Genomic DNA, 18935 nt, shown 5'->3' on the forward strand with positions numbered 1-18935 from the left:
CCACAGCGGAAATCCGCTGCCTGGATAGAGCTCCCCTTCTCCCCGCCCCAGCGCACCGCCGATTCCACTATCCCTGCAGCGAGCGAGAAGCGCCTTCTGTTGTCTGCCCCACTTGCTGGCGTCGGAAAGTTAACAAATGATTGTTTATTGACCAGTTCATACATCAATACAAACTGACATGTTAAAAACAGCCCCTGCCCCTTAAGACCTGGGGAGGGGGAAAGCGCCAGGGCCTGGACAAAGTATAAAAGTTATAAATAAGGGCTTTCAAAACTGGGTCAGGGCAAATCTGAACAAGAACGGCAACTGCCAGTGGCCTCAGACATGCAGAAGGGGATGGGCACCGGCCCGGCCACAAGATTCCCCACCTTCCTGCCCCCCAAAAAGCTGGGCTAGGAGTAGGAAAGGGCGGCCACCTTCTCACAGACATTAGCTGGAGTACTGCTTCCTCCTTGTGAGGGACAGGCTGGCGAAGTATTACTAAGAACCCAGCCAGCCCAGAGGGCCCAGCCTGAGCCCAATTTGGGATGGGCTGTGGCCGGTATGCCAGCTGGGGCTGGGGGTACAGGTGGAAGTGTGTTTCTAACCCTGACTAGCATAGCTGCAGCCCTGCCAGGGGGGGTCCACCCTCAGAGTTCTTGGGCCCAGGATTTCTCTGTAGATTAGCTATAGAGGGGTGGAAGTAGAGAACAGTATGGGGTGAAATAGGCTTCATCTGTTCAGGTGCACTCAGGCTGACCCAGAGCTGGGCCCCCTTCAGAATCCAACTTCTTTCTAAGCCTCTGCCTATAGAGTCAGTAGGGCCCAAAGGCCTGTCCATAGGAGAATGGGCTTTTGTGGCCTGGAGTTATATACAATAAAGCTGCCCTGCCTTACCTGAGGCAGGGGAAGCAGTAGGGCCGAGAGACACGTTCTTCACCCCAACATGTCAATAACTGCTCCACTACTTGGTCCTACTCTCCCTGCCCACTGTGCCCTATCTCCTTCCCCTCACCCTGAACTGCCCTTCCAATTCTCATTCATCCCCTCACCTCTACCACTTACCTGTCCCTCCTACCACCTTTCCAGTGTGTCTCTTGGCCCCTGCTGCAACCCCATGTGCCTCCCTCCCCTCAACCTCCAATATCAGAGCACCCTGGGAGCCCAGCACCACCTTTGAGGAGGCTCCTTCTACCCAAACGCAGTATCCTTTGGGCCATCTCATATTATTTAGACTGTGGACACCAAGAACCCAGAATTTGGGTTTAGTGTGTTCCACCCCTTTTCGTGCTTCTTGATAGGCATTCCACATGAGCCAGGGTGGTGAAGACGGGGTAGGACATGAGAGGAAACCAGGCACACATGAGTCAGTCAAGTACTCTAGCAATGAACATGCAACAGGTGTGTGTGTGTGTGTGTGTGTGTGTGTGTGTGTGTGTGTGTATTTCATCTGTGGCCAAGGTCTTTAGAAGGTGGGCCAGTGCCCTGTAAACCTCAAGGGAAACTCCAACACAGGCTTCTAACTGAGCATCACTCAGGATGCAGGGAGGTGGTGGCCTATGGGCTCCAGCAGCCTGCTGGGGACCAGGGTTGGAGGATGGGGAAGGCCAAGGGGCCGAGGAAAGGAGCCAGAGCTTCATGTCTGCCTAGCAGAGGGCTTTACTGTCCTGCAGCAAAGTCCCACCGCTGGCTCCACAAGTTCTGGCCAAGACAGAAAGGGGGCACAGGGAAAAAGACAATGCTAGGGCCCTCTTGGAGGGGGAATAGGAGTGGAATGTGGGGGCTTAGGCCTTGATACATTCTTGATGGCTGGGAATGCCCTGAAGGGCCAGAGGGCTCTGCCTTTCTGAACTGCCAGGAATTGGAGAAAAATGGATAAACCCTGTTCTGGCAGCCAGGAGAGTGCAGCTGGTGTGGGAGGGGAAGTGGAGGTAGAGGAGAGGCTCCGCTATTGGCTGAAGGGTATTGAATACCACATTACCTCTCACCTCTACCTACAAAATACCCTGTGTGTGTGCTCCACCCCAGGGAGCTGATCCCTGCAGTAATTTCAAATGGCTTCTAAGAAGAGAGAGAGCCAGCCCTTCCTCATCTCCCCTAGATGGGGCAGGCCACCCTCCTACTCCTCACAGCACCAAGATGACAAAAACCCAAGACCTAACCCCTGCATGAGCTACCGGAGGAGTTGTGGAGGCAGGAGTTCCAAGAAAGTGAGGCAAGAGTCAGGGAAATAAATTAATAAATACAGGGCTCTATGAGGAGCAGCTGGGAAAGCTGCTTCCCCTCTGAGCACTGCTATCCACTCCAAGCATCCCCACAGGTTTTAGTGAGTGGAGAGAGGCTAGTTTGGAACAGGGGGAGCATTCACTTGGGACAGGCTTCTGGAGTTCAGAGTCTGCGTTCCATGCGACGCTCCACAGCTCGAAGCAGCAGCTCTGAGTATTGCTCTAGCAGGGCCTGTGTTTGCTCAGCTCCCACGGCCCCAGGGCTTCCACCGGGGCTGGGCAGCACTGTCCCGGCCAGGGCCTCTAGTTCCTGCCGCACTGAAGAGAAGGTGTTTCTGAGGAGCTGGGTGATGCGACTTTGCTCCACTGAGGGTGTCTTGCAGCTAGCCACCTGCAACAGGACCCCAGAAGTGGGTTGGAGGAATAGTGGAGGGATCAGTCAACGGATGCATGAAAAGGAGGGGCTCCACCTGGGTAGCCCACCCCCAAAGAAGGGACTACATGCCCAGCTGTGTGACTGGGAATTCCACACTCCAAGATCAGCAAGTATGACTAAAGGCTATGTGATGGAGGCAGACTCTGGAGTGACCCCAAAAGAGGAGCTCATCACATGATGGCACCATCTAAATTTTGTTAGTAGCTCCTCTTTTAAGGCGAATAGTCCAGGGCAGCCAAATAGTTTTTAAATATGAAAAGGGATATTCTTAATAATTACATTGGGACAAGAGGCATAAACTGGGATGGTCCTAAGCAAACTAAGACACATGGCTCTCTACCCCACTTGCTGATCTGAGGAAGTCACTAGCTCTTAGTCAGAAATAACCAGAAGGTGCTTGGTTCAAGTGGCCTGACCTGGCTTCTAACCCCTTTGCCTCCTCTGCCCAGGATGTTCTTGATTGCTCCACCCCCATCAGTGGAAGAGCCTTATCATTAGATTCTGGATACTGAGCTAGCACTCCTGACATGCCCTGTCTCCCCACCGGTGGGTGCCCAACACGTACCAAGTGGTAGAGCTGCACAGCCTGGCGCACAGTGCCCTGGAGCTCTGCCACAAGCTGCTCGCACTGCTCCAGGCTTACCACTGGTTCTGGAAGAGACAGATACAGCTCAGGCCCAGCAAACCTGCCCTTTCTGGCCTCCCCACCCATGGCTGCTCAGAGCAAGACAGGCTACCCTTCAGCATCATACCCCCTCCACTTGCCCTCAGTCTCTTCCTCTTGCCTCTTCCTTCCCAACACCCTCCTGACACACAGAAAATAAGGTCCAAAGGAAAGGGCCAGTCCCAGAGGCCAGAAGGCACTGAGGTCAAGTGGGTCAGAGAGATCATGAAGGTTGGCAGGAGTGTCTCACCATCAGGGGTGTGACTTATGGACCGAGACAGGCGCAGACAGGACGAAAAACGCCAGAGGCTGGACGCACAGAAATGGAATGGAGCCAGAGAGCGGCCAACAGAGACGGGAGAGAGAGGATGGGGCAGGAGATGAAAGCTGGGGAGCTGTGCACACCTGAGGCCTGGCTTAGGGCTGCCCCTGGCCTGGTGCACTCCATGGGGCTGGGAGTCTTCTCAGGGGGTGGGGGCTGCAAGATCTCAGGGTCTTGGAGGAGGCTGCCGACCGGCAGGTGCTGGGCACAAGGGCTGTTGGACCCAGGCTGAACCTGGCACTCTGTCCTAGGCCAGGGAGGGGTACCCTCCCCTAAACAGGCCTGTCTCTCAGATGGACTATGAGCCTTTCCTAGGTCCACTGGGGAGCCAGGCTGTTCTGCCTCACTAGGGGTCCGGCCCTTGATAACAGGTGAGAAGGTGGCCAGGGTAGGACGATCAGGCAGTGGCTTTGGAATGTCCAGGACCAGGTGAGCCCGGCTGGGCAGGGCCAGCTGCCTGAGTGGTGGGACCCGGATGGGGGCAGGAGCTTGAGGTTCAGCCGCCAGGCCCAGGTTCTCCCCAACAGAGATGCTGCGTGATATCTTGGCCATGGAACTGCTGGTGGGGTTCTGGTAGGAGTGGGGCCGAGACAGAGACAGACGGTCATCAGCCTGGGGCAGGGAACGTAGGCCCTCCTGGGCTTCCATCTCCCGTAAGTGTAATGGGCCTGGCAGAAGAGCCCCACCTACAGAAGAGACAGAAACATATGCAGGTCAGGTGGTAAGGAAGGTGTCTCAGATGCCAAGGCTCAATTCCCAAAGACCTGCTGAGCCTTGCACAAGCCCACTAAAGCAGTGGTCACCAACCGGTGGTCCGCGAGGTCCGAAAGGTTGGCGACCGCCGCACTAAAGGACACCCAGTGGTAAGCAGAGTGGCACAGAGGGCGGCATCAGGCCCTCCTTCCTCTAGCAGCTCATGCTCCACTCCCCATGCCCTGGCGCTGAGCCACCAGGCCCCTCACCCTGTGGTGCCAGGCTCTGCATGGATGGAGCTTTCTGGAGTCCACCGAAGGGGCTGGCTGTGGCCACGCTCTTGGAGATCCAGCTGCTGTCCGCATTGACACGGCGGCGAGGCAACAGCACAGGGGCTGCCTGCTGGGGACCAGGGTTTCTAGGGGAGGGCTCCACCTCTGGGGGTGCTCCTGGAGGATTAGCACCATTGCCTCTCAGCTGCTCACCAGAAGCCTGCGGCACCTGGACTGGTTCCAACGTCAGTGCCAGGCTTGAGGAAGATGGGGACAGTTCCCTACAGGGAGGAAACATGGAAGAAGGACTGGAGGAGGAAGATGAGGAGACGCTCTCACAGCACTAGGGAGCACTAGGAGAGGGCAGGCAGGCACAAAGCCAGCCAAGGCCGTTGTCCTAAAACTTGGGAGTGCAAAATACTGGTGGGTATGGGAAGCCTTAGAGAGAGGAGGGCTCCATGCTGCCCCAGGGGCAGGACTGGCCCTACTGGAAGCACTGGGAGGTCAGGAGAGTGGAGCTCCTTGTGGCAGAGTGAGAGCTGCTGTGGAGTACCTGAGTGGGGGCGTCAGCACTTGCAAAAGGAATCGTGAAGAGATGCTCTGAGACTCTGTCCTCTCTGGTACCCGGACTGGGCCCCCTGCCAGGGTGACAGAAATCATGAACTGAAGCAAACCCTTGCCCCAGATTCTACCCCCTGGAGAAGGCAACGGCAGGGCATGGCCTGCCCTTGGACCTTCCCTCATGCTGATGGACCTTCCCTTTCAGCCAGGCAGACTGGAGGCCCTACACTGGCCCTGTGACCACACCTGGAGCAGCCCCATTGGCCAGAGTCTCAAAATGCTGTTTTAGAAACTGCTCCTGGTCCGGGGTACGGGGACTGCCTTCCTGCAGCTCATAGGGACCAGTGCCTCCCTCCTCTTCCTCCTCTTCCTCGTCACCCTCAGCTGGCTCTTCGAGGTCTGAGGAAATGCCATCCACACTGAGGGGCTCCGTGCTTTCAGAGTCTAGAAGTGGCGGAGGGGACAAAGCACCATGCTGTACCCATCTGCCACCAGAGCCTCCACGCCCACCCCAGCCCACTGACCTGCCTGGTTCTGGGCCTCCCTCAGGGCTGCAGCCTCACCTTCATTGGGGTGCTCAGGGCTGGAAAGGCGGCTGCTGCTATAATCCACAGAGCAGGCACTGTCAGGGCTGTGCTTCTCTGAGCCCCTGTTGCCTGGGTACACTCTTCCCAGGGTCCCTCGAGCTGGTGCCTGCACCTGGAACTCACTGCCAGGAAGGCCAGCAGTGGAGGAGGCAATGAGCAGGGTTAAGCAGGGCCCCCCTAAACTTCTGCCTTCCTTCTCCCCGACCTGTGACAGGTCTGGGGATGAGGAAGTGGTGACATGGTAGGCAAGCCCCAAGAACACTCAAAGGGAAGGGAAGACAGTGGGCTGCATGTCCCCAGGTGTCTGGTGGTGGCAGAACCCTTGCCTGGTATCCAAGGTGGGGCTGTCACTCGGCTCCGGGTAGACAATACCATCTTCAATGGGTGTAGGCTCCAGATCTTGGGGAAAGACACCTTCCTCTTGGGACAACAACCGGATAATGTGGGGGCAGGAACAGGGTTGGGAGGTGTGAGGCTGAGGAGACTTTTCATTCTGGAAACACACAAAGGGGTAGTACTGGGGTTGCTGATATGACAGAGGCTCTGGGAAAGAGGAGAGGTGGGCAAGGTTTTGGTGGGCGCCAACTCTGGGAAAAGCTGAGTACTCCAACTAAGGACAGACACCAGGAAGCCAGGCTGGGCTCCACCTAGTGTTCCTGAGCTTCTAGAAGAACTATATTAGCACTCTGACTGCAAACCTCCATCCACCACGTAATATCATCAGCCTCCCAAGGAACCTCGCCCAAGACAATCACACAGCCTGGCCAGTCCCACCCTGAATTTGCAATGTGGGTTACCCATGTGCCACAGGGGCAAAGCGAGCATAACTGTTGGACTCCAGCTGTTGGCTGGCTGCTTGGAGATCTCTAGGGAACTAGGAGAAACTGGCTCACCTGTAAGGTCTCAGGGGCCTGCTGACCATGCTTCCCAGAACCAGATGAGGTCATGGCCAGAGAGTCCCTGCTAGGACCCCTAGAGCTTGGAGCCAGTGTCTCCAGCTGCCGCAGGTCCAGCATGGAGCGAACGCTCAGCTCCACGCCTGACTGAGCCCAGCGCCCCCTTCTTCTGGGTCCTTGGTTGGCTGCAGGAACTGGACCCAGGAACTCCACTGTCTCTTGTGCCTGGTGTGGGGCAAGAGTGTGAGAGGTGTAACAGTATCAAGCCAATCACACAAGAGTTTTAGCAAACATTCATATATCATATACTGTGTGCCAGCCACTTTTCTTGTATTAGCTCTTTCAAACCTCACAACCATCTAATGAAGTACTAATATTATCCCCATATTTACAGATGGGAGAACTGAAGCACAGCAGGCTTAAGTAACTTGCCCAAGTCCCACAGACAGTAGGTGGCCTGCCTGTAGGTTATACCTCAGGTAGTCTGGCTCCAGAGTTCATACTCTTAGCTTCACTCTATGTCCTGTCTTAGAGGACCTTCTGGTCTCGGTCTTCACCTGGTATTGTTGACACCTCAAAGCTAGGAGTCTCTAGAAGTCCCGTACTCTGAAAACAGCCCCAACAAGGACCCCAAGTCCATAGCACCAAGAACAAACCAAGAGCCCAGCCTTGAGACACCTGGCCTGGTCACAATGCACCAGGGACACCACACCCTCATGCCAGGTAACTGCTGCAGGACAATGAAAGGTGCTGGCGCTTGAAATCCCGACATGGACAAGTGAGGACTGAGCTGCCTTGGGGCTTGCTCTGAAAGCCTTTATCCCCGCTCTGGCTACACCAACTATCTGGAAGTTTTGAACTTACCTCCTAACCTGGGATCTTTAGAACTATAGTTTCTCCACATTTCTGCTCTTTGGGTCTTTGATTTTCTTGAACTTGACTTCTAACCATTTGGCTCAGAAACCCCCTTTCTAATCCCCACCTCAACCTGTTCTTTGTTCACATTTACTCCCAGGCCCCCAGGCAGCTGAACAAGTGGAGTGCTTCCCCTAGCAGTGACTAATCCTTGCAGGCCCCTCACCTGGCCCACAGGAAGGAAACACCTGAGCTTTATCATCCCCAACCTGGGACCAGCCTAGCCGCCCAAACTCCTCCCACAAAGTTCTTCCTTGGACACAAAGGGTGGAGCATGTGGGAAGACCCCACACCCAAATGCCTTGCCAAGCCCAGAGAGCCCGCTTTCACCTTCCTTCACCTCTGTAACCTCGGAAGGGCATTTTAACAATGGTGACTCACCCGACTCATTTCCCAGTGGGACAGGCTTCGGGGCAGGGCTGGGCTGGGCACCAAGGCTAGACAGAGACAGGCAGTCAGAGAATGTCTCCTGCCCACCTACCCCAGAGCCCTGGCCCCACACCAGTCCATACCCTATGTGGCCACAACGATGCTCGTTTCCTCAGCTCACATTGCTCTTAACCCCACAGTCTCAGAAAGAGTATATCCAGCCACTACACCCACTGGTGCCTGTCTAGCCCCATCCAGACTTCCACAGACCTGGTTCTTTCTTGGTGCCCTTGGCAAGGATGGGCAGAGCTGGAAGTTCTTCTTCTTCAGTGCACTCATCTTCTCCCTCCTTGTCACTATCTGATGAGAGAGCTGGTCCAGAAGAGAACATCGCCGGGGCCTCGTGCCTGAGTCCAAGACAAGGAAGGTCATGGGGAAAGAGAGCAATGTCGTAAGTCTTCATGTGAGAAACAGGTATTGGGGGAGACAGAGTTGCTGAATGGCAGGTCCAGAGCAAAGAGGAGCAGTAAGATGACAGCAAGCAACGTGTTCGCCCACCCACTGCTGGCCCATATCCCATACTCTGTTCTCACCGACTGGGTCCAGTCGCCCTTTGGGGAGAGGATGGTCCTTGCTGCTTGACCCCTCGCTGCCGCTGGCGCAGCTCAGCAAGACGCTGCCTCATGCTGATGGTCATCTCAGAGCTCAGGCGCCACACAAATATGCAGCTGGGTAGAGCCACAGACTTGTGTGAGGGTGGGGGGAGGGCAGAACCCTGGGGCAGCAACACCATTAGTTCCCCTTCTCCATGGGCTGACAAGGAGACCAGAGCCACCCTGTGGTGCCAGCTCAGGTCCAGCCAAGAAATACCCCTGTTCAGCCCTACTTCCCAGAGACATCATGAGGTGAAGGGGTGGGGGGTGGGGGGGGCGGTAGAGAAGGGTGTGCTGTGGCTTCTGCTCACCTGTCCCCCGACACAGAGATGAGATGTTTGCAGTCATTACTAAATTTCATGCCAGTGACAATCTCTGTGAAGAACAAAGAATATGGCCTATGAGCCCCTGAAGTCCCAGCCAAGCTTCTATTCCAACAGTGGAGGTCGGGGTTGGTTGGAAGGGAGGGGCAGGCAGCTCTGATAAGTCCCAAAAAACTAAAGGAAGAAAGAGTCAAGTTCCAGCGGTAGAGTATTGGGGCTACACTCACCTGAGTGGCCAAACATGGTGGCCACACACTCGCCTGAGGAGAAGTCAAAAATGGAGAGGTTCTTGTCAGAACAGCTGGTGGCAATGTAGATCCCTGAGGGGTCTGTCTGCACCTGAGGAGTGGGACACACAGTGGGAGAAGATGGGAAGCACTGGTTCACCTCCACCTAGCACCCCATCCTCCTGTTCCCTGGCCCAGAGCCCATCTACTGGCCCTTACCTTAATCAGAGTGCCGTCCTCACCCTGTGACCCTTTAAACAGCTTCTTCTGCTTCCCACTGCTGATGTTAAAGATCCTGTGAAGAAACACACTCTCATTCACATGAGGAGGAGGTCACGATCAAGCACACCTGAGTGGCAGAAATGCCAGAATTCACTCCCACGTTCTCTATAGGAGCCACTCCCCTACACCAAAGGGACTATCACCCTTGGGTGAGGCAAAGTACTCATTCCATAGGCTCAAGGGTCACAAAGTCCTGGACAAAAAGGCAGACATGGGGACTGAGGGGTCTAGAGCTGACCACCTTGGGCATCAAGGAATGTGGTCAGATGGTCTGAAAAAAGAGGCCCACCGAATATTTCGGTCCTGGCAGCCAATGGCCGTGTACTTCCAGCTGGGCTCCACGTCCATGTCATAGAGGGTCGTCTTCCGTACCACGTGGTGTGTCCGTGTAAACTGGATTCCATCTCCAGACTGCAGGGGTGGAGCATAGGGACAGACCCCAAGCCCAAATGTCTCACCAGGCCCAGAGAGCCCTGCTTTCTCTCTTCACCTCTCATAGCCTCAGGTACGGGAATGGTAGAGACCCCCAGCACCCCTCACTGCGCCATTCAAGGAAACGCATCCCCTCACCTTCTGTGCAGTGCGGAAGTAGATGCTCTTGTCTGCTCCACAGCTGATCATGCGGACTTGCCCATCACTGGCTATGGAAGAGAGAGGCCTAGTTATTCCCACTGCTCTCACCACGTGGGGCCAGCTTTTCCTCTGCCTTTCCCCCATACTTCGCCCCTACTGAGCTACTCTACATGACTGGGACAACCAATTAAATCAGGATTCTTACCTCCAAACCTGGGCTTTCCTTTACCCCTTTCCTCAGCCAACCTGGCTGGCTCAGGATCCCCCGGACTAAGAGTTTACATTCCACCTGCCTTCCCATCCAGCCCCAGGCCTCCCAGCAGCTGTCAAACATTCCCCATGATAGGCACACCCTTCTCACAGAGGCGGAAGGCAGGTGGCAGTGGGGAGAGGGGTAAGGATGATGGTGGTGGTAGGTGGCAGAATGTGTCTCAATTACCCTGCCCCCACCTGCAAACTTGACAGCAGTGATGGAGGACGAGTGCTCGTCCAACGTCTGCTGTAGGCTATACTCCCGTCCAGCATCCAGTACATGGATCAGCCTGTCCCGGCTCGCTGATGCTAGCAGCTTCAGACCTGGGGTTAGAAGAACTCATCAGCCCACAAGTGCCCAGAGCAGGCCCCTACCTGAGCCAGGCAAAGAGGCCTGCAGTAACTGAGCCCCATGGAGCAGGGATGGAGCTGTCCTCCTCTAAACCTGCAAAGACACCAAATGATTCAAAGGACTTTCAGTCTCACATCCAAGAGCCAGGACAGAGGTAAGTGGCACTAGCAGGATTGGAGGAGCCCTGTGCCATTCTGGGCTAGGACCAGGTATCCTCCTGACCTGTGTCTGGCTTAGAGTACTCCAGGCACAGAATTTCTGAGTCATGGGCCTCCACCTTCAGCATCTCACTGAGGGACTGCAGCTCGTGCACCCTGCAAAAATGAGGAGAGGATGGTAGAAGTCACTGCCAGGCTTCAGGAAGAGAGATTCACGCGGCTTTCTCTGCTACAACCTCTCCCCCAACCTTTTCCAACGTTTTCTATTTTTTTAGGCTTAGAGAAAGGTTGTAATAAGTACAGAGAGTTTCCATATTTCTTTTACCCAGCTTTCCCAAATGTACACAACAACCAGAGCCAGGAAATTTACATTCATACAATACTAATAATAAAAAGCTTTATTTGAATTTCACCAGTTTTTCCACAACATTCTTTTTCTGAATCAAGGATCCTATTCAATTTGCATTTAGTTGTTATTTCTCTTTAGCCTCTTGCAGTCTTGAATAGTTCTTCAGTCTTTCCTCACCTTTCATGACCCTGACGCTTTTGAAGAGTACTGATCAATATAGGTACTCTGTCACAATTACCTCACTTTGAGTTTGTCTGATGTTTTCTCATGATTGGAATGAGTATATGCATTTTTGGCAAGAATACCACAGAAACAATGCTATGTCCTTATTACTATATCATATTACGGGCTTCATGATGCTGACATGAAGACATTAAGCTTGATCATTGTGTGAGGATGGTTTCTGCTGCGTTTCTTCATTGTAAAGTTATCTTTCCCTTGTATATAAATATCTCCCCCAATATTTTTGAACCAAACTTTTCTGTCCTTGGGGACCTAACTCCCCAGCCTGCACCATGAGACACAGTCAGTATCCACTCCAGGCCTGGCATTACCTGAGCGTGCCCATACGGTCCCCCGAAGCTAGATGCTGTCCGTTAGGGCTGATACACACAGAACGGATGCCCACACGGGGATCCATCAGGGACCCATCAGCTTTGTCTCCTCCCGGCAGCTCAGTGTCCAGCAGGGCCTGAGTGTTCCCATCCACATAGATGATCTTAATGAGGTCCTGGTGGAGCAGATGCAGAGAAGTGGGTAAGGCAGGCCTGACCCAATATAACTGCAAGGGAAGAGGATTGCTGGACAAGATAAGCCTTTGGCTTAAAGAGCCCAGTCAAATCAGAGCTGGAAGATCAAGGTCTGGGGACCCCGTTCCTGAGAAGGTATGCAGGCTGAGGGGATGGGAATACTAAGTATAGAGTGGGGGCGCTAAGGGCTCAGGGCTCACATTGCTGAGGATATTGCGGTGCAGGGTGGAGCCATGCACCCCGGAGCTCTCTGTGTTCCACAGGCGGATGGTGTTGTCTGAGGAACAGGTGATGAAGGAACTGGGGGGGAGGCAGGCTTGGTTACTGTCCTTCACTTCTGGGTAGACCTGAAGGGGCAGAGGGAACCAAGTCAGATCTCAGGGTAGGGAGCAGTCCTTCGCCCAGGGAGGAGGGAATGAGATTGAAGGGATAATCTCACTGGCCAAGATTTAGCCTAGTGTCTGTCACATAGTAAGCAATTTATAATTATTAGATGTTCTTCATAATCACGAAGGGAAAGCACATTAGCCAAGCACCTACTATATACCAGGGACTCTTCTATGTCTCCTACTTAACATTATTTCATTTACTTCTTAGAACAATTAGGTGAATCAGGTACACCACTTTACAGTAGAGGAAACTGAAGTTCGGTCAAGTTCATTAACTTGTCCAAAATCACTGAGCTTCAGATAAGGCAAAGCTAAGAATGGACAGGGCCACATTGGAAGAAGCCTAAGATATAGAAGCATAAAATTCAAGCTCAATCATCAGGACCCATCTGAAGATAGGTGGAGATACAGGGATGTTGCTAGAGAAACAAGGAGGCAGCGGGAACATAACGTTATACTTGGGGATCCCACTTTCCGTCTTCACAACGGCATCCTAGCAAACCTGGCCAGTCTCAAGCCATCCCAGCCCACGTACCTCTACACTCCAGACGCAGGAGGAATGATACAGAGCCGAGTACACCTTGCCCACTTTCTTGGGGTCCCTCACATCCCAAACATAAATGCTGTGGTCGTTGTATACACAAGACAGCCACTGATTAGTGGGATCAAAGGTCAAGGCAATGGTGTCTGGATATCTGGCATTGGCTACTCCAGAGAAGAGGCGACTGTGGGGAAGAAGGTAAGCAAACTGGTGAGTGAGGAGCTGATAAAATGAAGGATTGAAAGGAATGAAAACAGAAGCTAACCCATGAAGGAAGGAGCAGGGCATGGGAGCCCTCTCCAGATGCGCAGGTTTGAAAGCAGTTGCCTAAGAAAGACAAAACAGCCCCTGACAGCCGTCAGCTGGGAGCTGACCTGGCACTAGCTGCTGGGCCATGGTGTTCTCCTGATGAACACAATGTCACAGAACACCAACGTCAGACGGGGTCACTCTATGGCCATGGCAGAGCAAAATGAAACAAGACTACTGCCATTGTGTCTGACAGAGATAAAAACAAGATCACTGTGCAAACCACAAAAATAACCAAACACCACCCTTTCCTGTCTATCAGGATTGACTGCTGCTGCTTTACCAATTACAGCTTTAGTCCCACTTCTTAAGGTAAAAATTATTAGGATGACTAATTATAGAATTGCCCCCACTTCCTGACAGCATCCAACCAGAGCAAAATTTTAATCCCTGCACCTTTCTAAAATCACCTCACATAATATCTCAAATCTTACAATACCCCTACACTTAAAATAGCCCCCACTTACTGAGATACTCCCCATTTCTCCTTGGTTGCAACAAGTACCAATAAACCCAAATTTGTTTGTCTACAGAGGTATTTCTGGTTATCCTAGGCCAGTGGTTCTCAACCTTCCTAATGACGCGACCCTTTAATACAGTTCCTCATGTTGTGGTGACCCCCAACCATAACATTATTTTCGTTGCTACTTCATAACTAATTTTGCTACTGTTAATGAATTGTAATGTAAATATCTGTGTTTTCCGATGGTCTTAGGCGACCCTGCTAGCGGTTCTCAACTTGTGGGTCGCGACCCACAGGTTGAGAACCACTGCTGTAGAGCCTAAGACCATCGGAAAACACAGATATTTACATTACAATTCATTAACAGTAGCAAAATTAGTTATGAAGTAGCAACGAAAATAATTTAATGGTTGGGGGTCACCACAACATGAGGAACTGTATTAAAGGGTCGCGGCATTAGGAAGGTTGAGAACCACTGGCCTAGGGGCATTGATACTCTTCACCTGTTCCCTAAAGGCTGAGCACAGCATGAGGCTGTAATGGACGCAGGGGGCCCACATAACTCACCTGGCCTCAGTGACACTGGCAATGTCTGTCCCCAAGGCATGGGGCCGGGGCAGGGTGCTGAGAAAGTGCAGGTTAGAGGGGTTGAAGAGGCGCACAGTGCCATCAGCACAGCCACAAAAGATGTAGTCTTGGCTCACAGAGATGCAGTAGGCCACGGTGGTCTGCAGGCAGAGGGGCTCAGGTCAGTAGAGGCCACCTGCCAACCCCTCCTCAACAATCACCTGCCAAGAGGAGAGACCAGCCAAGACAGCGGCGAGGGAAAAGCAGCCCAGCTGCTCTGATCTGAGCCCATCAACTGTTACCTAGAGATGCCCCTCCCTCCAGCAGCAGGTGGCCAGAGGGCCCATAGTCATGAGCCCTTTGGGGGATGGGAGTCAAGGACCCTCCTAAGATACTAGAGGTTTTGGCAAAGAAAACAAAGTAGGAAAAGCCCAGCAAAGAGAAAGAAATAGCACGAGAAAGACAGGAGAGTCTAGGCATCACTTACTGTGAAGCTGTCTGTGTTCTGAGCAGAAGAGGAAAGCAGGGGAAAGACAGACAGAAAGAGAGCAGAGAGGAGGCAGTTATACAGATCTCCATGGGCTGAAACTGGGCTGAGCTTCTCTCTCCTGGGGTCCCCTCCTGCATGCACAAAGGCTCAGCCCCTGGTATAAGCCACAGGTATCAATTCTCACCTGAGCCATTACATGCACAGCCCCAACCAACTGGACCAGGGATACTTACTCTCAGCTCCACCCACTTATCCAAAAGCCTCCGGTCACTGAACTCGCACAGCAGTCCTGAGGATGTGATGCAGAAGGTACTGTCTGCTTTCTTCCCGCGGCCACAGGCCACATCGGTGAACAGGTTGTTCCGTAGCTCCCCCAGCAGCCCTGAGCGGCCCAGCAGGGGCACAGTGGCATTGACCTGTGGAGACATATCACTGTTGCCCACCCATCTACCCCCAGAGCCTGCCCCTAGAAACGGGGCCCCCTTGCTCTTTGAGACTGCCCCGCGGTCCTGAGAGCATCTGGCTCATCCAGAACTTCTGTACAGCTGCTGAGCAAACAGCAAAGGGCCCAAAAGGAGCAGGGTCTCCTGGGGTGGGCTGAGCAGGCCCTGACCCTGCTGGCTACTTCCAGCCTCAGCATCTCACCTTTGAAGTCTTACTGTCATCAAGGTACCAGAATTTGATGTGTCGGTTCCCTGCAGTGACAAAGTAGCTGCAATCTTCAGAGAAGGACACGGCTGTCACCCGACTGGACACCTTATTGGAGGCCACCACAATGTTTTTCTGGAGGGAAAGCCAAAGGGAGAATCAAGATTCTGACTCTTTGAGCTTTGAAAAAAAAAGGTCTTTCTTTTCATGATTTATTGGTCTAAAAAAAGGGGGAGGATAAAGAATCCCTTTTCAGAGGAGTTGAAGAGATTCATTTCCTATGGAGGTCCTCAAAGGCATGAAGCTAGCCCCTTTCTACCAACACGCTTGGCTATACTTGCTCTTTCCTGCTTCAGATCATTTTCTAGAATGAAACTGAGATTAGCAGAGTAGAGTGAAGGGACTCAGGTCAGTATCTTCCTGGATCCCAAACTGGCTCTTGAACCCTCATGAGGCTGCCAGCCCAGCCCACCCAGCCCACTCACCTTCCAGGCCCAGACGTTGACGATCATGTCATGTTGGTAGCCCACGGAGACAATGTACTTGGCGCTAGGGGAAAAGGCCACGCAAGCCACACCATACTTATGTTCTTGCAGCTCTGCCACCTGGCTACGCTCAGCCACGTCCCAAACCCGCACTGCTGGCATGTGCCCACTCTGCAGGGAGGCAAGAACTGTAAGTGAGGGCCAGAAGCATACAGACCCCACTAGCCTTTCAAAGTGGGGGCCCTCGCCTCCCCAGCTACTGGATACAATCTCTCTAATGACCTTCTGCCAAGAGTCAAGAGCAGAGTGCTATACAGGGCAAAGGTAGAGAGGAAACAACAAATGTCTCAGGACAACAGTAAGTATCAGGGAGAAAATGGCCCCCGATTATGTTCAGTATCTCTGGGTGAGGGTCTACATCTCTTTTTTTGTTTAAAGCTCCTTGAGTGATTCTATGGGCAGCCAGGGTTGAGAACTACTACTACTATTCATGCCTATTTCCGCCCCACTACCTCCGCGGTAAGAGGTATTCCTCATGTGCCCAGCAGGGGGCTGCTGGGGATAAGGAATATTTTAAGGCACTGGTTTTGAAAGTGCTTCCCAAACCAGCAGGATCAGCATGTGGGAACTTGTTAGAAATACAAATTTTGGAGCCCCATCCAAAACTTACAGAATCAAAAACTGGGGTTAGGCCTACCACTGTGCACTTTAACAAGCCCCCGGGGGTTCTGAGCACACTAAAGCTTAAGAACCACTGTTTTAAGGTATAGCAAACACCAGGATTTGGCTTCTGTTTTGGAAGCCAAAGTTGCAGCAGCCCTAACTAGGCCTAGAATTGTAGCTCTCGGCTGAGGGCAGACCACCCACCCTCTTCAGAGAACTGTAGCCCCTTCTCCTCACTCACCTCTCCAGTGACCAAGTACTTGCCATCAGGGGAGAAGGCAAGAGCAGTGATGGTTTTCCTGCAAGAGATGAGGCAGGCTCAGAGGGCCACTGGCAGCCTGGCCTAGGCCTTGCTCCCTCACAGTTCCCTCAAAAGGCAAGACCGGTAGACATCAATGGCACATGTGGCATTCCCCTCTTTGGCCTTGGGGCCCAAACAGGTCCCAGTCCCAAGAGTCGCAGAGACCCCAGGCGGTGCCCTTGTCCCAGTCCGCAGGAAGAGAAATTGCTCTCAGAGGGCCCAGACAATTTACCTGGAACTGTTGAGGATGTGGTGCTGTTTGTGTTTCCGGGGGTTGAACAGCACGACCACACACCTGGGGAGATGAGATGAGTTAGACAACAGACTTAGCACCAAACCATAGCTCCCCAAGGAGCTCCTAGGCCACCTGGGAGTTCCAGTCATCCAGCAGAGTGGCTCTGCTTACCACTAAGGGTAAGGGACTGCTTTCTTCTGCAATCTGTTCTTGCTTCCTTTCCTTGCCCACAAGGGCCTATCTCTGCAGCCCCATGAGGGTGAAAGGGGTCCCTAAACATCTGCGCCATCTCCGGCCATACTCAGAAAGGGCAGCTGGGACACAGACCTTCCCACAGTCCTCACACATAGCCCAGGAAGGTGTACAAGAAGAAAGAGTACACTATTTGGGCAATACAAGCCATGGGTGTATAGCTGGTTCACAAGCTTGGATACACACGTGTCAAGCATTTGTGCTCCAAAGAGAGGTGAGGCCTCCCACATGTACACCTACATGTGTACTGTGCAGGACTGTGCCCGCACCCCCCGCACCCCTCCACACACACACACAACACACAACATATCAGATGAGGAAGGGAGTGGGAGGCCAAAATTGTAAAAAGGAATAAAGACATCATTATCACACATGTGGGGACAACAATGCAGATGTTGAAGTGAGGGCAGAACTTGGCAAAGACATCCAGAGTTCCCCCTGTGCCCAGCTTGTTGAGGTCCTCTCAAGAGAACAGACCTCAAAAGCACCGACGGGGGCCCTGGCCGGTGTGGCTCAGTGTTCAGAGTGTCAGCCCGTGCACCAAAGGGTCTCGTTTTAATTCCCAGTCTAGGGCACGTACCTGAGTTACAGGTTCCCAGCCCTGGGGTGTGTGTGTGTGTGTGTGTGTGTGTGTGTGTGTGTGTGTGTGTGTGTGTGTGCGCGCGTGTGTGCGTGCGCGCTAAAGATGAAGGAATTAAGAAGTAGAGATTGGTTTTTACAGAATGGTCATAGGGATGTAAAGTACAGCATAGGGAATATAGTAAATAATATTGTAATAACTGTATGGTGTGAAATGGGTATTAGATATATTGAGATGATCACTTAGTAAGTTATACGATGTTTAATTACTGCGAAGTACATCTGAAACTAATATAACAAGGTCTGTCTACTATAATTGAAAAAAAATAGAAGGAAAGGCTAAATGTTAAAGATTAGTGAAAATAAAGATGTGATACTTTTTTCTCAAAAAAAAAAAAAAAAAAAAAAAAACCCACGAAAAACAGCCCTGGCTGGGTGGCTCAGTTGATTGGAGCATCATCCCATACACCAAAGGGTTGCAGGTTTAATTACAAGTCAGGGTACATACCTAGGTTGTGGGTTTGATCCCCAGTTGGGGTGTGTACAGGAGCCAACCGATTGATGCTTCTCACATTGATGTTTCTCTCTCTCAAAAACAATTTTTTAAAAAGCCATATTCTCGGGTGAGGATAAAAATAAATAAATAAATAAATAAATAAATAGAACTTCTCCTGACATGGCATTCTGAAAGGGAAGCAGGATACTGCAAGTTGGTACAAAAAGAAAAGTGAGAGCCCTAGCTGGTTTGGCTCAGTGGACAGAGTGTTGGCCTGCAGACTGAAGGGTCCTGGGTTCGATTCCGGTCAAGGGCACATGCCAGGCTACTGGCTCAACCCTCAGTGGGGGGCATGCAGGAGGCAGCCAATCAATGGTTCTCTCTCATCACTGATGTTTCTCTCCCTCTCCCTTCCTCTCTGAATCAAAAATATATTTAAAAAGAAAAGGGGAAAGGAGGAAAGGAAAACAAGGAAAGGTTAGGAGATGGGGAGAGAAGGAGAAAGAAAACGGTGGGGAAGGATTTGAGGGGTGTGGTTATGGGAAGCGGTGTTTCTCTCTCTCCTCTCCCTTCTCCCCTCTTCCTCTCTCGCCCCATGCCACTCTCTCTAAAAAAAAAAGAAAAAAAAATCAATGGAAAAAATATCCTTGGGTGAGGATTAACAACAACAAAACACTGTG

The 18935-nt window shown here is 52.3% G+C and overlaps 1 protein-coding gene across 4 annotated transcripts in view; it reads right to left on the minus strand.

Annotated features, from left to right (window-relative positions):
* Positions 1–128: 128 nt before the first annotated feature.
* The window catches only part of MAPKBP1 (mitogen-activated protein kinase binding protein 1), a 76858-nt gene continuing 58051 nt past the window's right edge, over positions 129–18935 (minus strand). For 2 of the 4 annotated variants that reach the window (XM_080674878.1, XM_080674879.1), the window contains exons 4-32: positions 16926–16988; positions 16634–16691; positions 15730–15900; positions 15242–15379; positions 14830–15012; positions 14594–14611; positions 14107–14267; positions 12762–12951; positions 12038–12184; positions 11643–11818; positions 10804–10895; positions 10428–10553; positions 9975–10045; positions 9694–9815; positions 9342–9417; positions 9123–9234; positions 8884–8947; positions 8513–8647; positions 8190–8326; positions 7932–7987; positions 6633–6860; positions 6066–6232; positions 5716–5861; positions 5399–5596; positions 5145–5229; positions 4589–4872; positions 3710–4312; positions 3206–3291; positions 129–2595 (exon numbers count right to left, since the gene is read on the minus strand). In XM_080674878.1, coding sequence (XP_080531004.1) covers positions 2368–2595; positions 3206–3291; positions 3710–4312; positions 4589–4872; positions 5145–5229; positions 5399–5596; positions 5716–5861; positions 6066–6232; positions 6633–6860; positions 7932–7987; positions 8190–8326; positions 8513–8647; positions 8884–8947; positions 9123–9234; positions 9342–9417; positions 9694–9815; positions 9975–10045; positions 10428–10553; positions 10804–10895; positions 11643–11818; positions 12038–12184; positions 12762–12951; positions 14107–14267; positions 14594–14611; positions 14830–15012; positions 15242–15379; positions 15730–15900; positions 16634–16691; positions 16926–16988 — 4321 coding nt within the window. In that variant the 3' untranslated portion in view covers positions 129–2367. Of the gene's footprint in view, positions 2596–3205; positions 3292–3554; positions 4313–4588; positions 4873–5144; positions 5230–5398; positions 5597–5715; positions 5862–6065; positions 6233–6632; positions 6861–7931; positions 7988–8189; positions 8327–8512; positions 8648–8883; positions 8948–9122; positions 9235–9341; positions 9418–9693; positions 9816–9974; positions 10046–10427; positions 10554–10803; positions 10896–11642; positions 11819–12037; positions 12185–12761; positions 12952–14106; positions 14268–14593; positions 14612–14829; positions 15013–15241; positions 15380–15729; positions 15901–16633; positions 16692–16925; positions 16989–18935 lie in introns of all 4 variants that reach the window. The other 2 variants (XR_013960927.1, XM_080674880.1) reach the window with 2 other exon arrangements.

The sequence above is a fragment of the Plecotus auritus genome (genome assembly GCF_963455305.1).
Source record: "Plecotus auritus genome assembly, chromosome: 1".
NCBI classification, from domain to species: Eukaryota; Metazoa; Chordata; class Mammalia; order Chiroptera; family Vespertilionidae; genus Plecotus; species Plecotus auritus.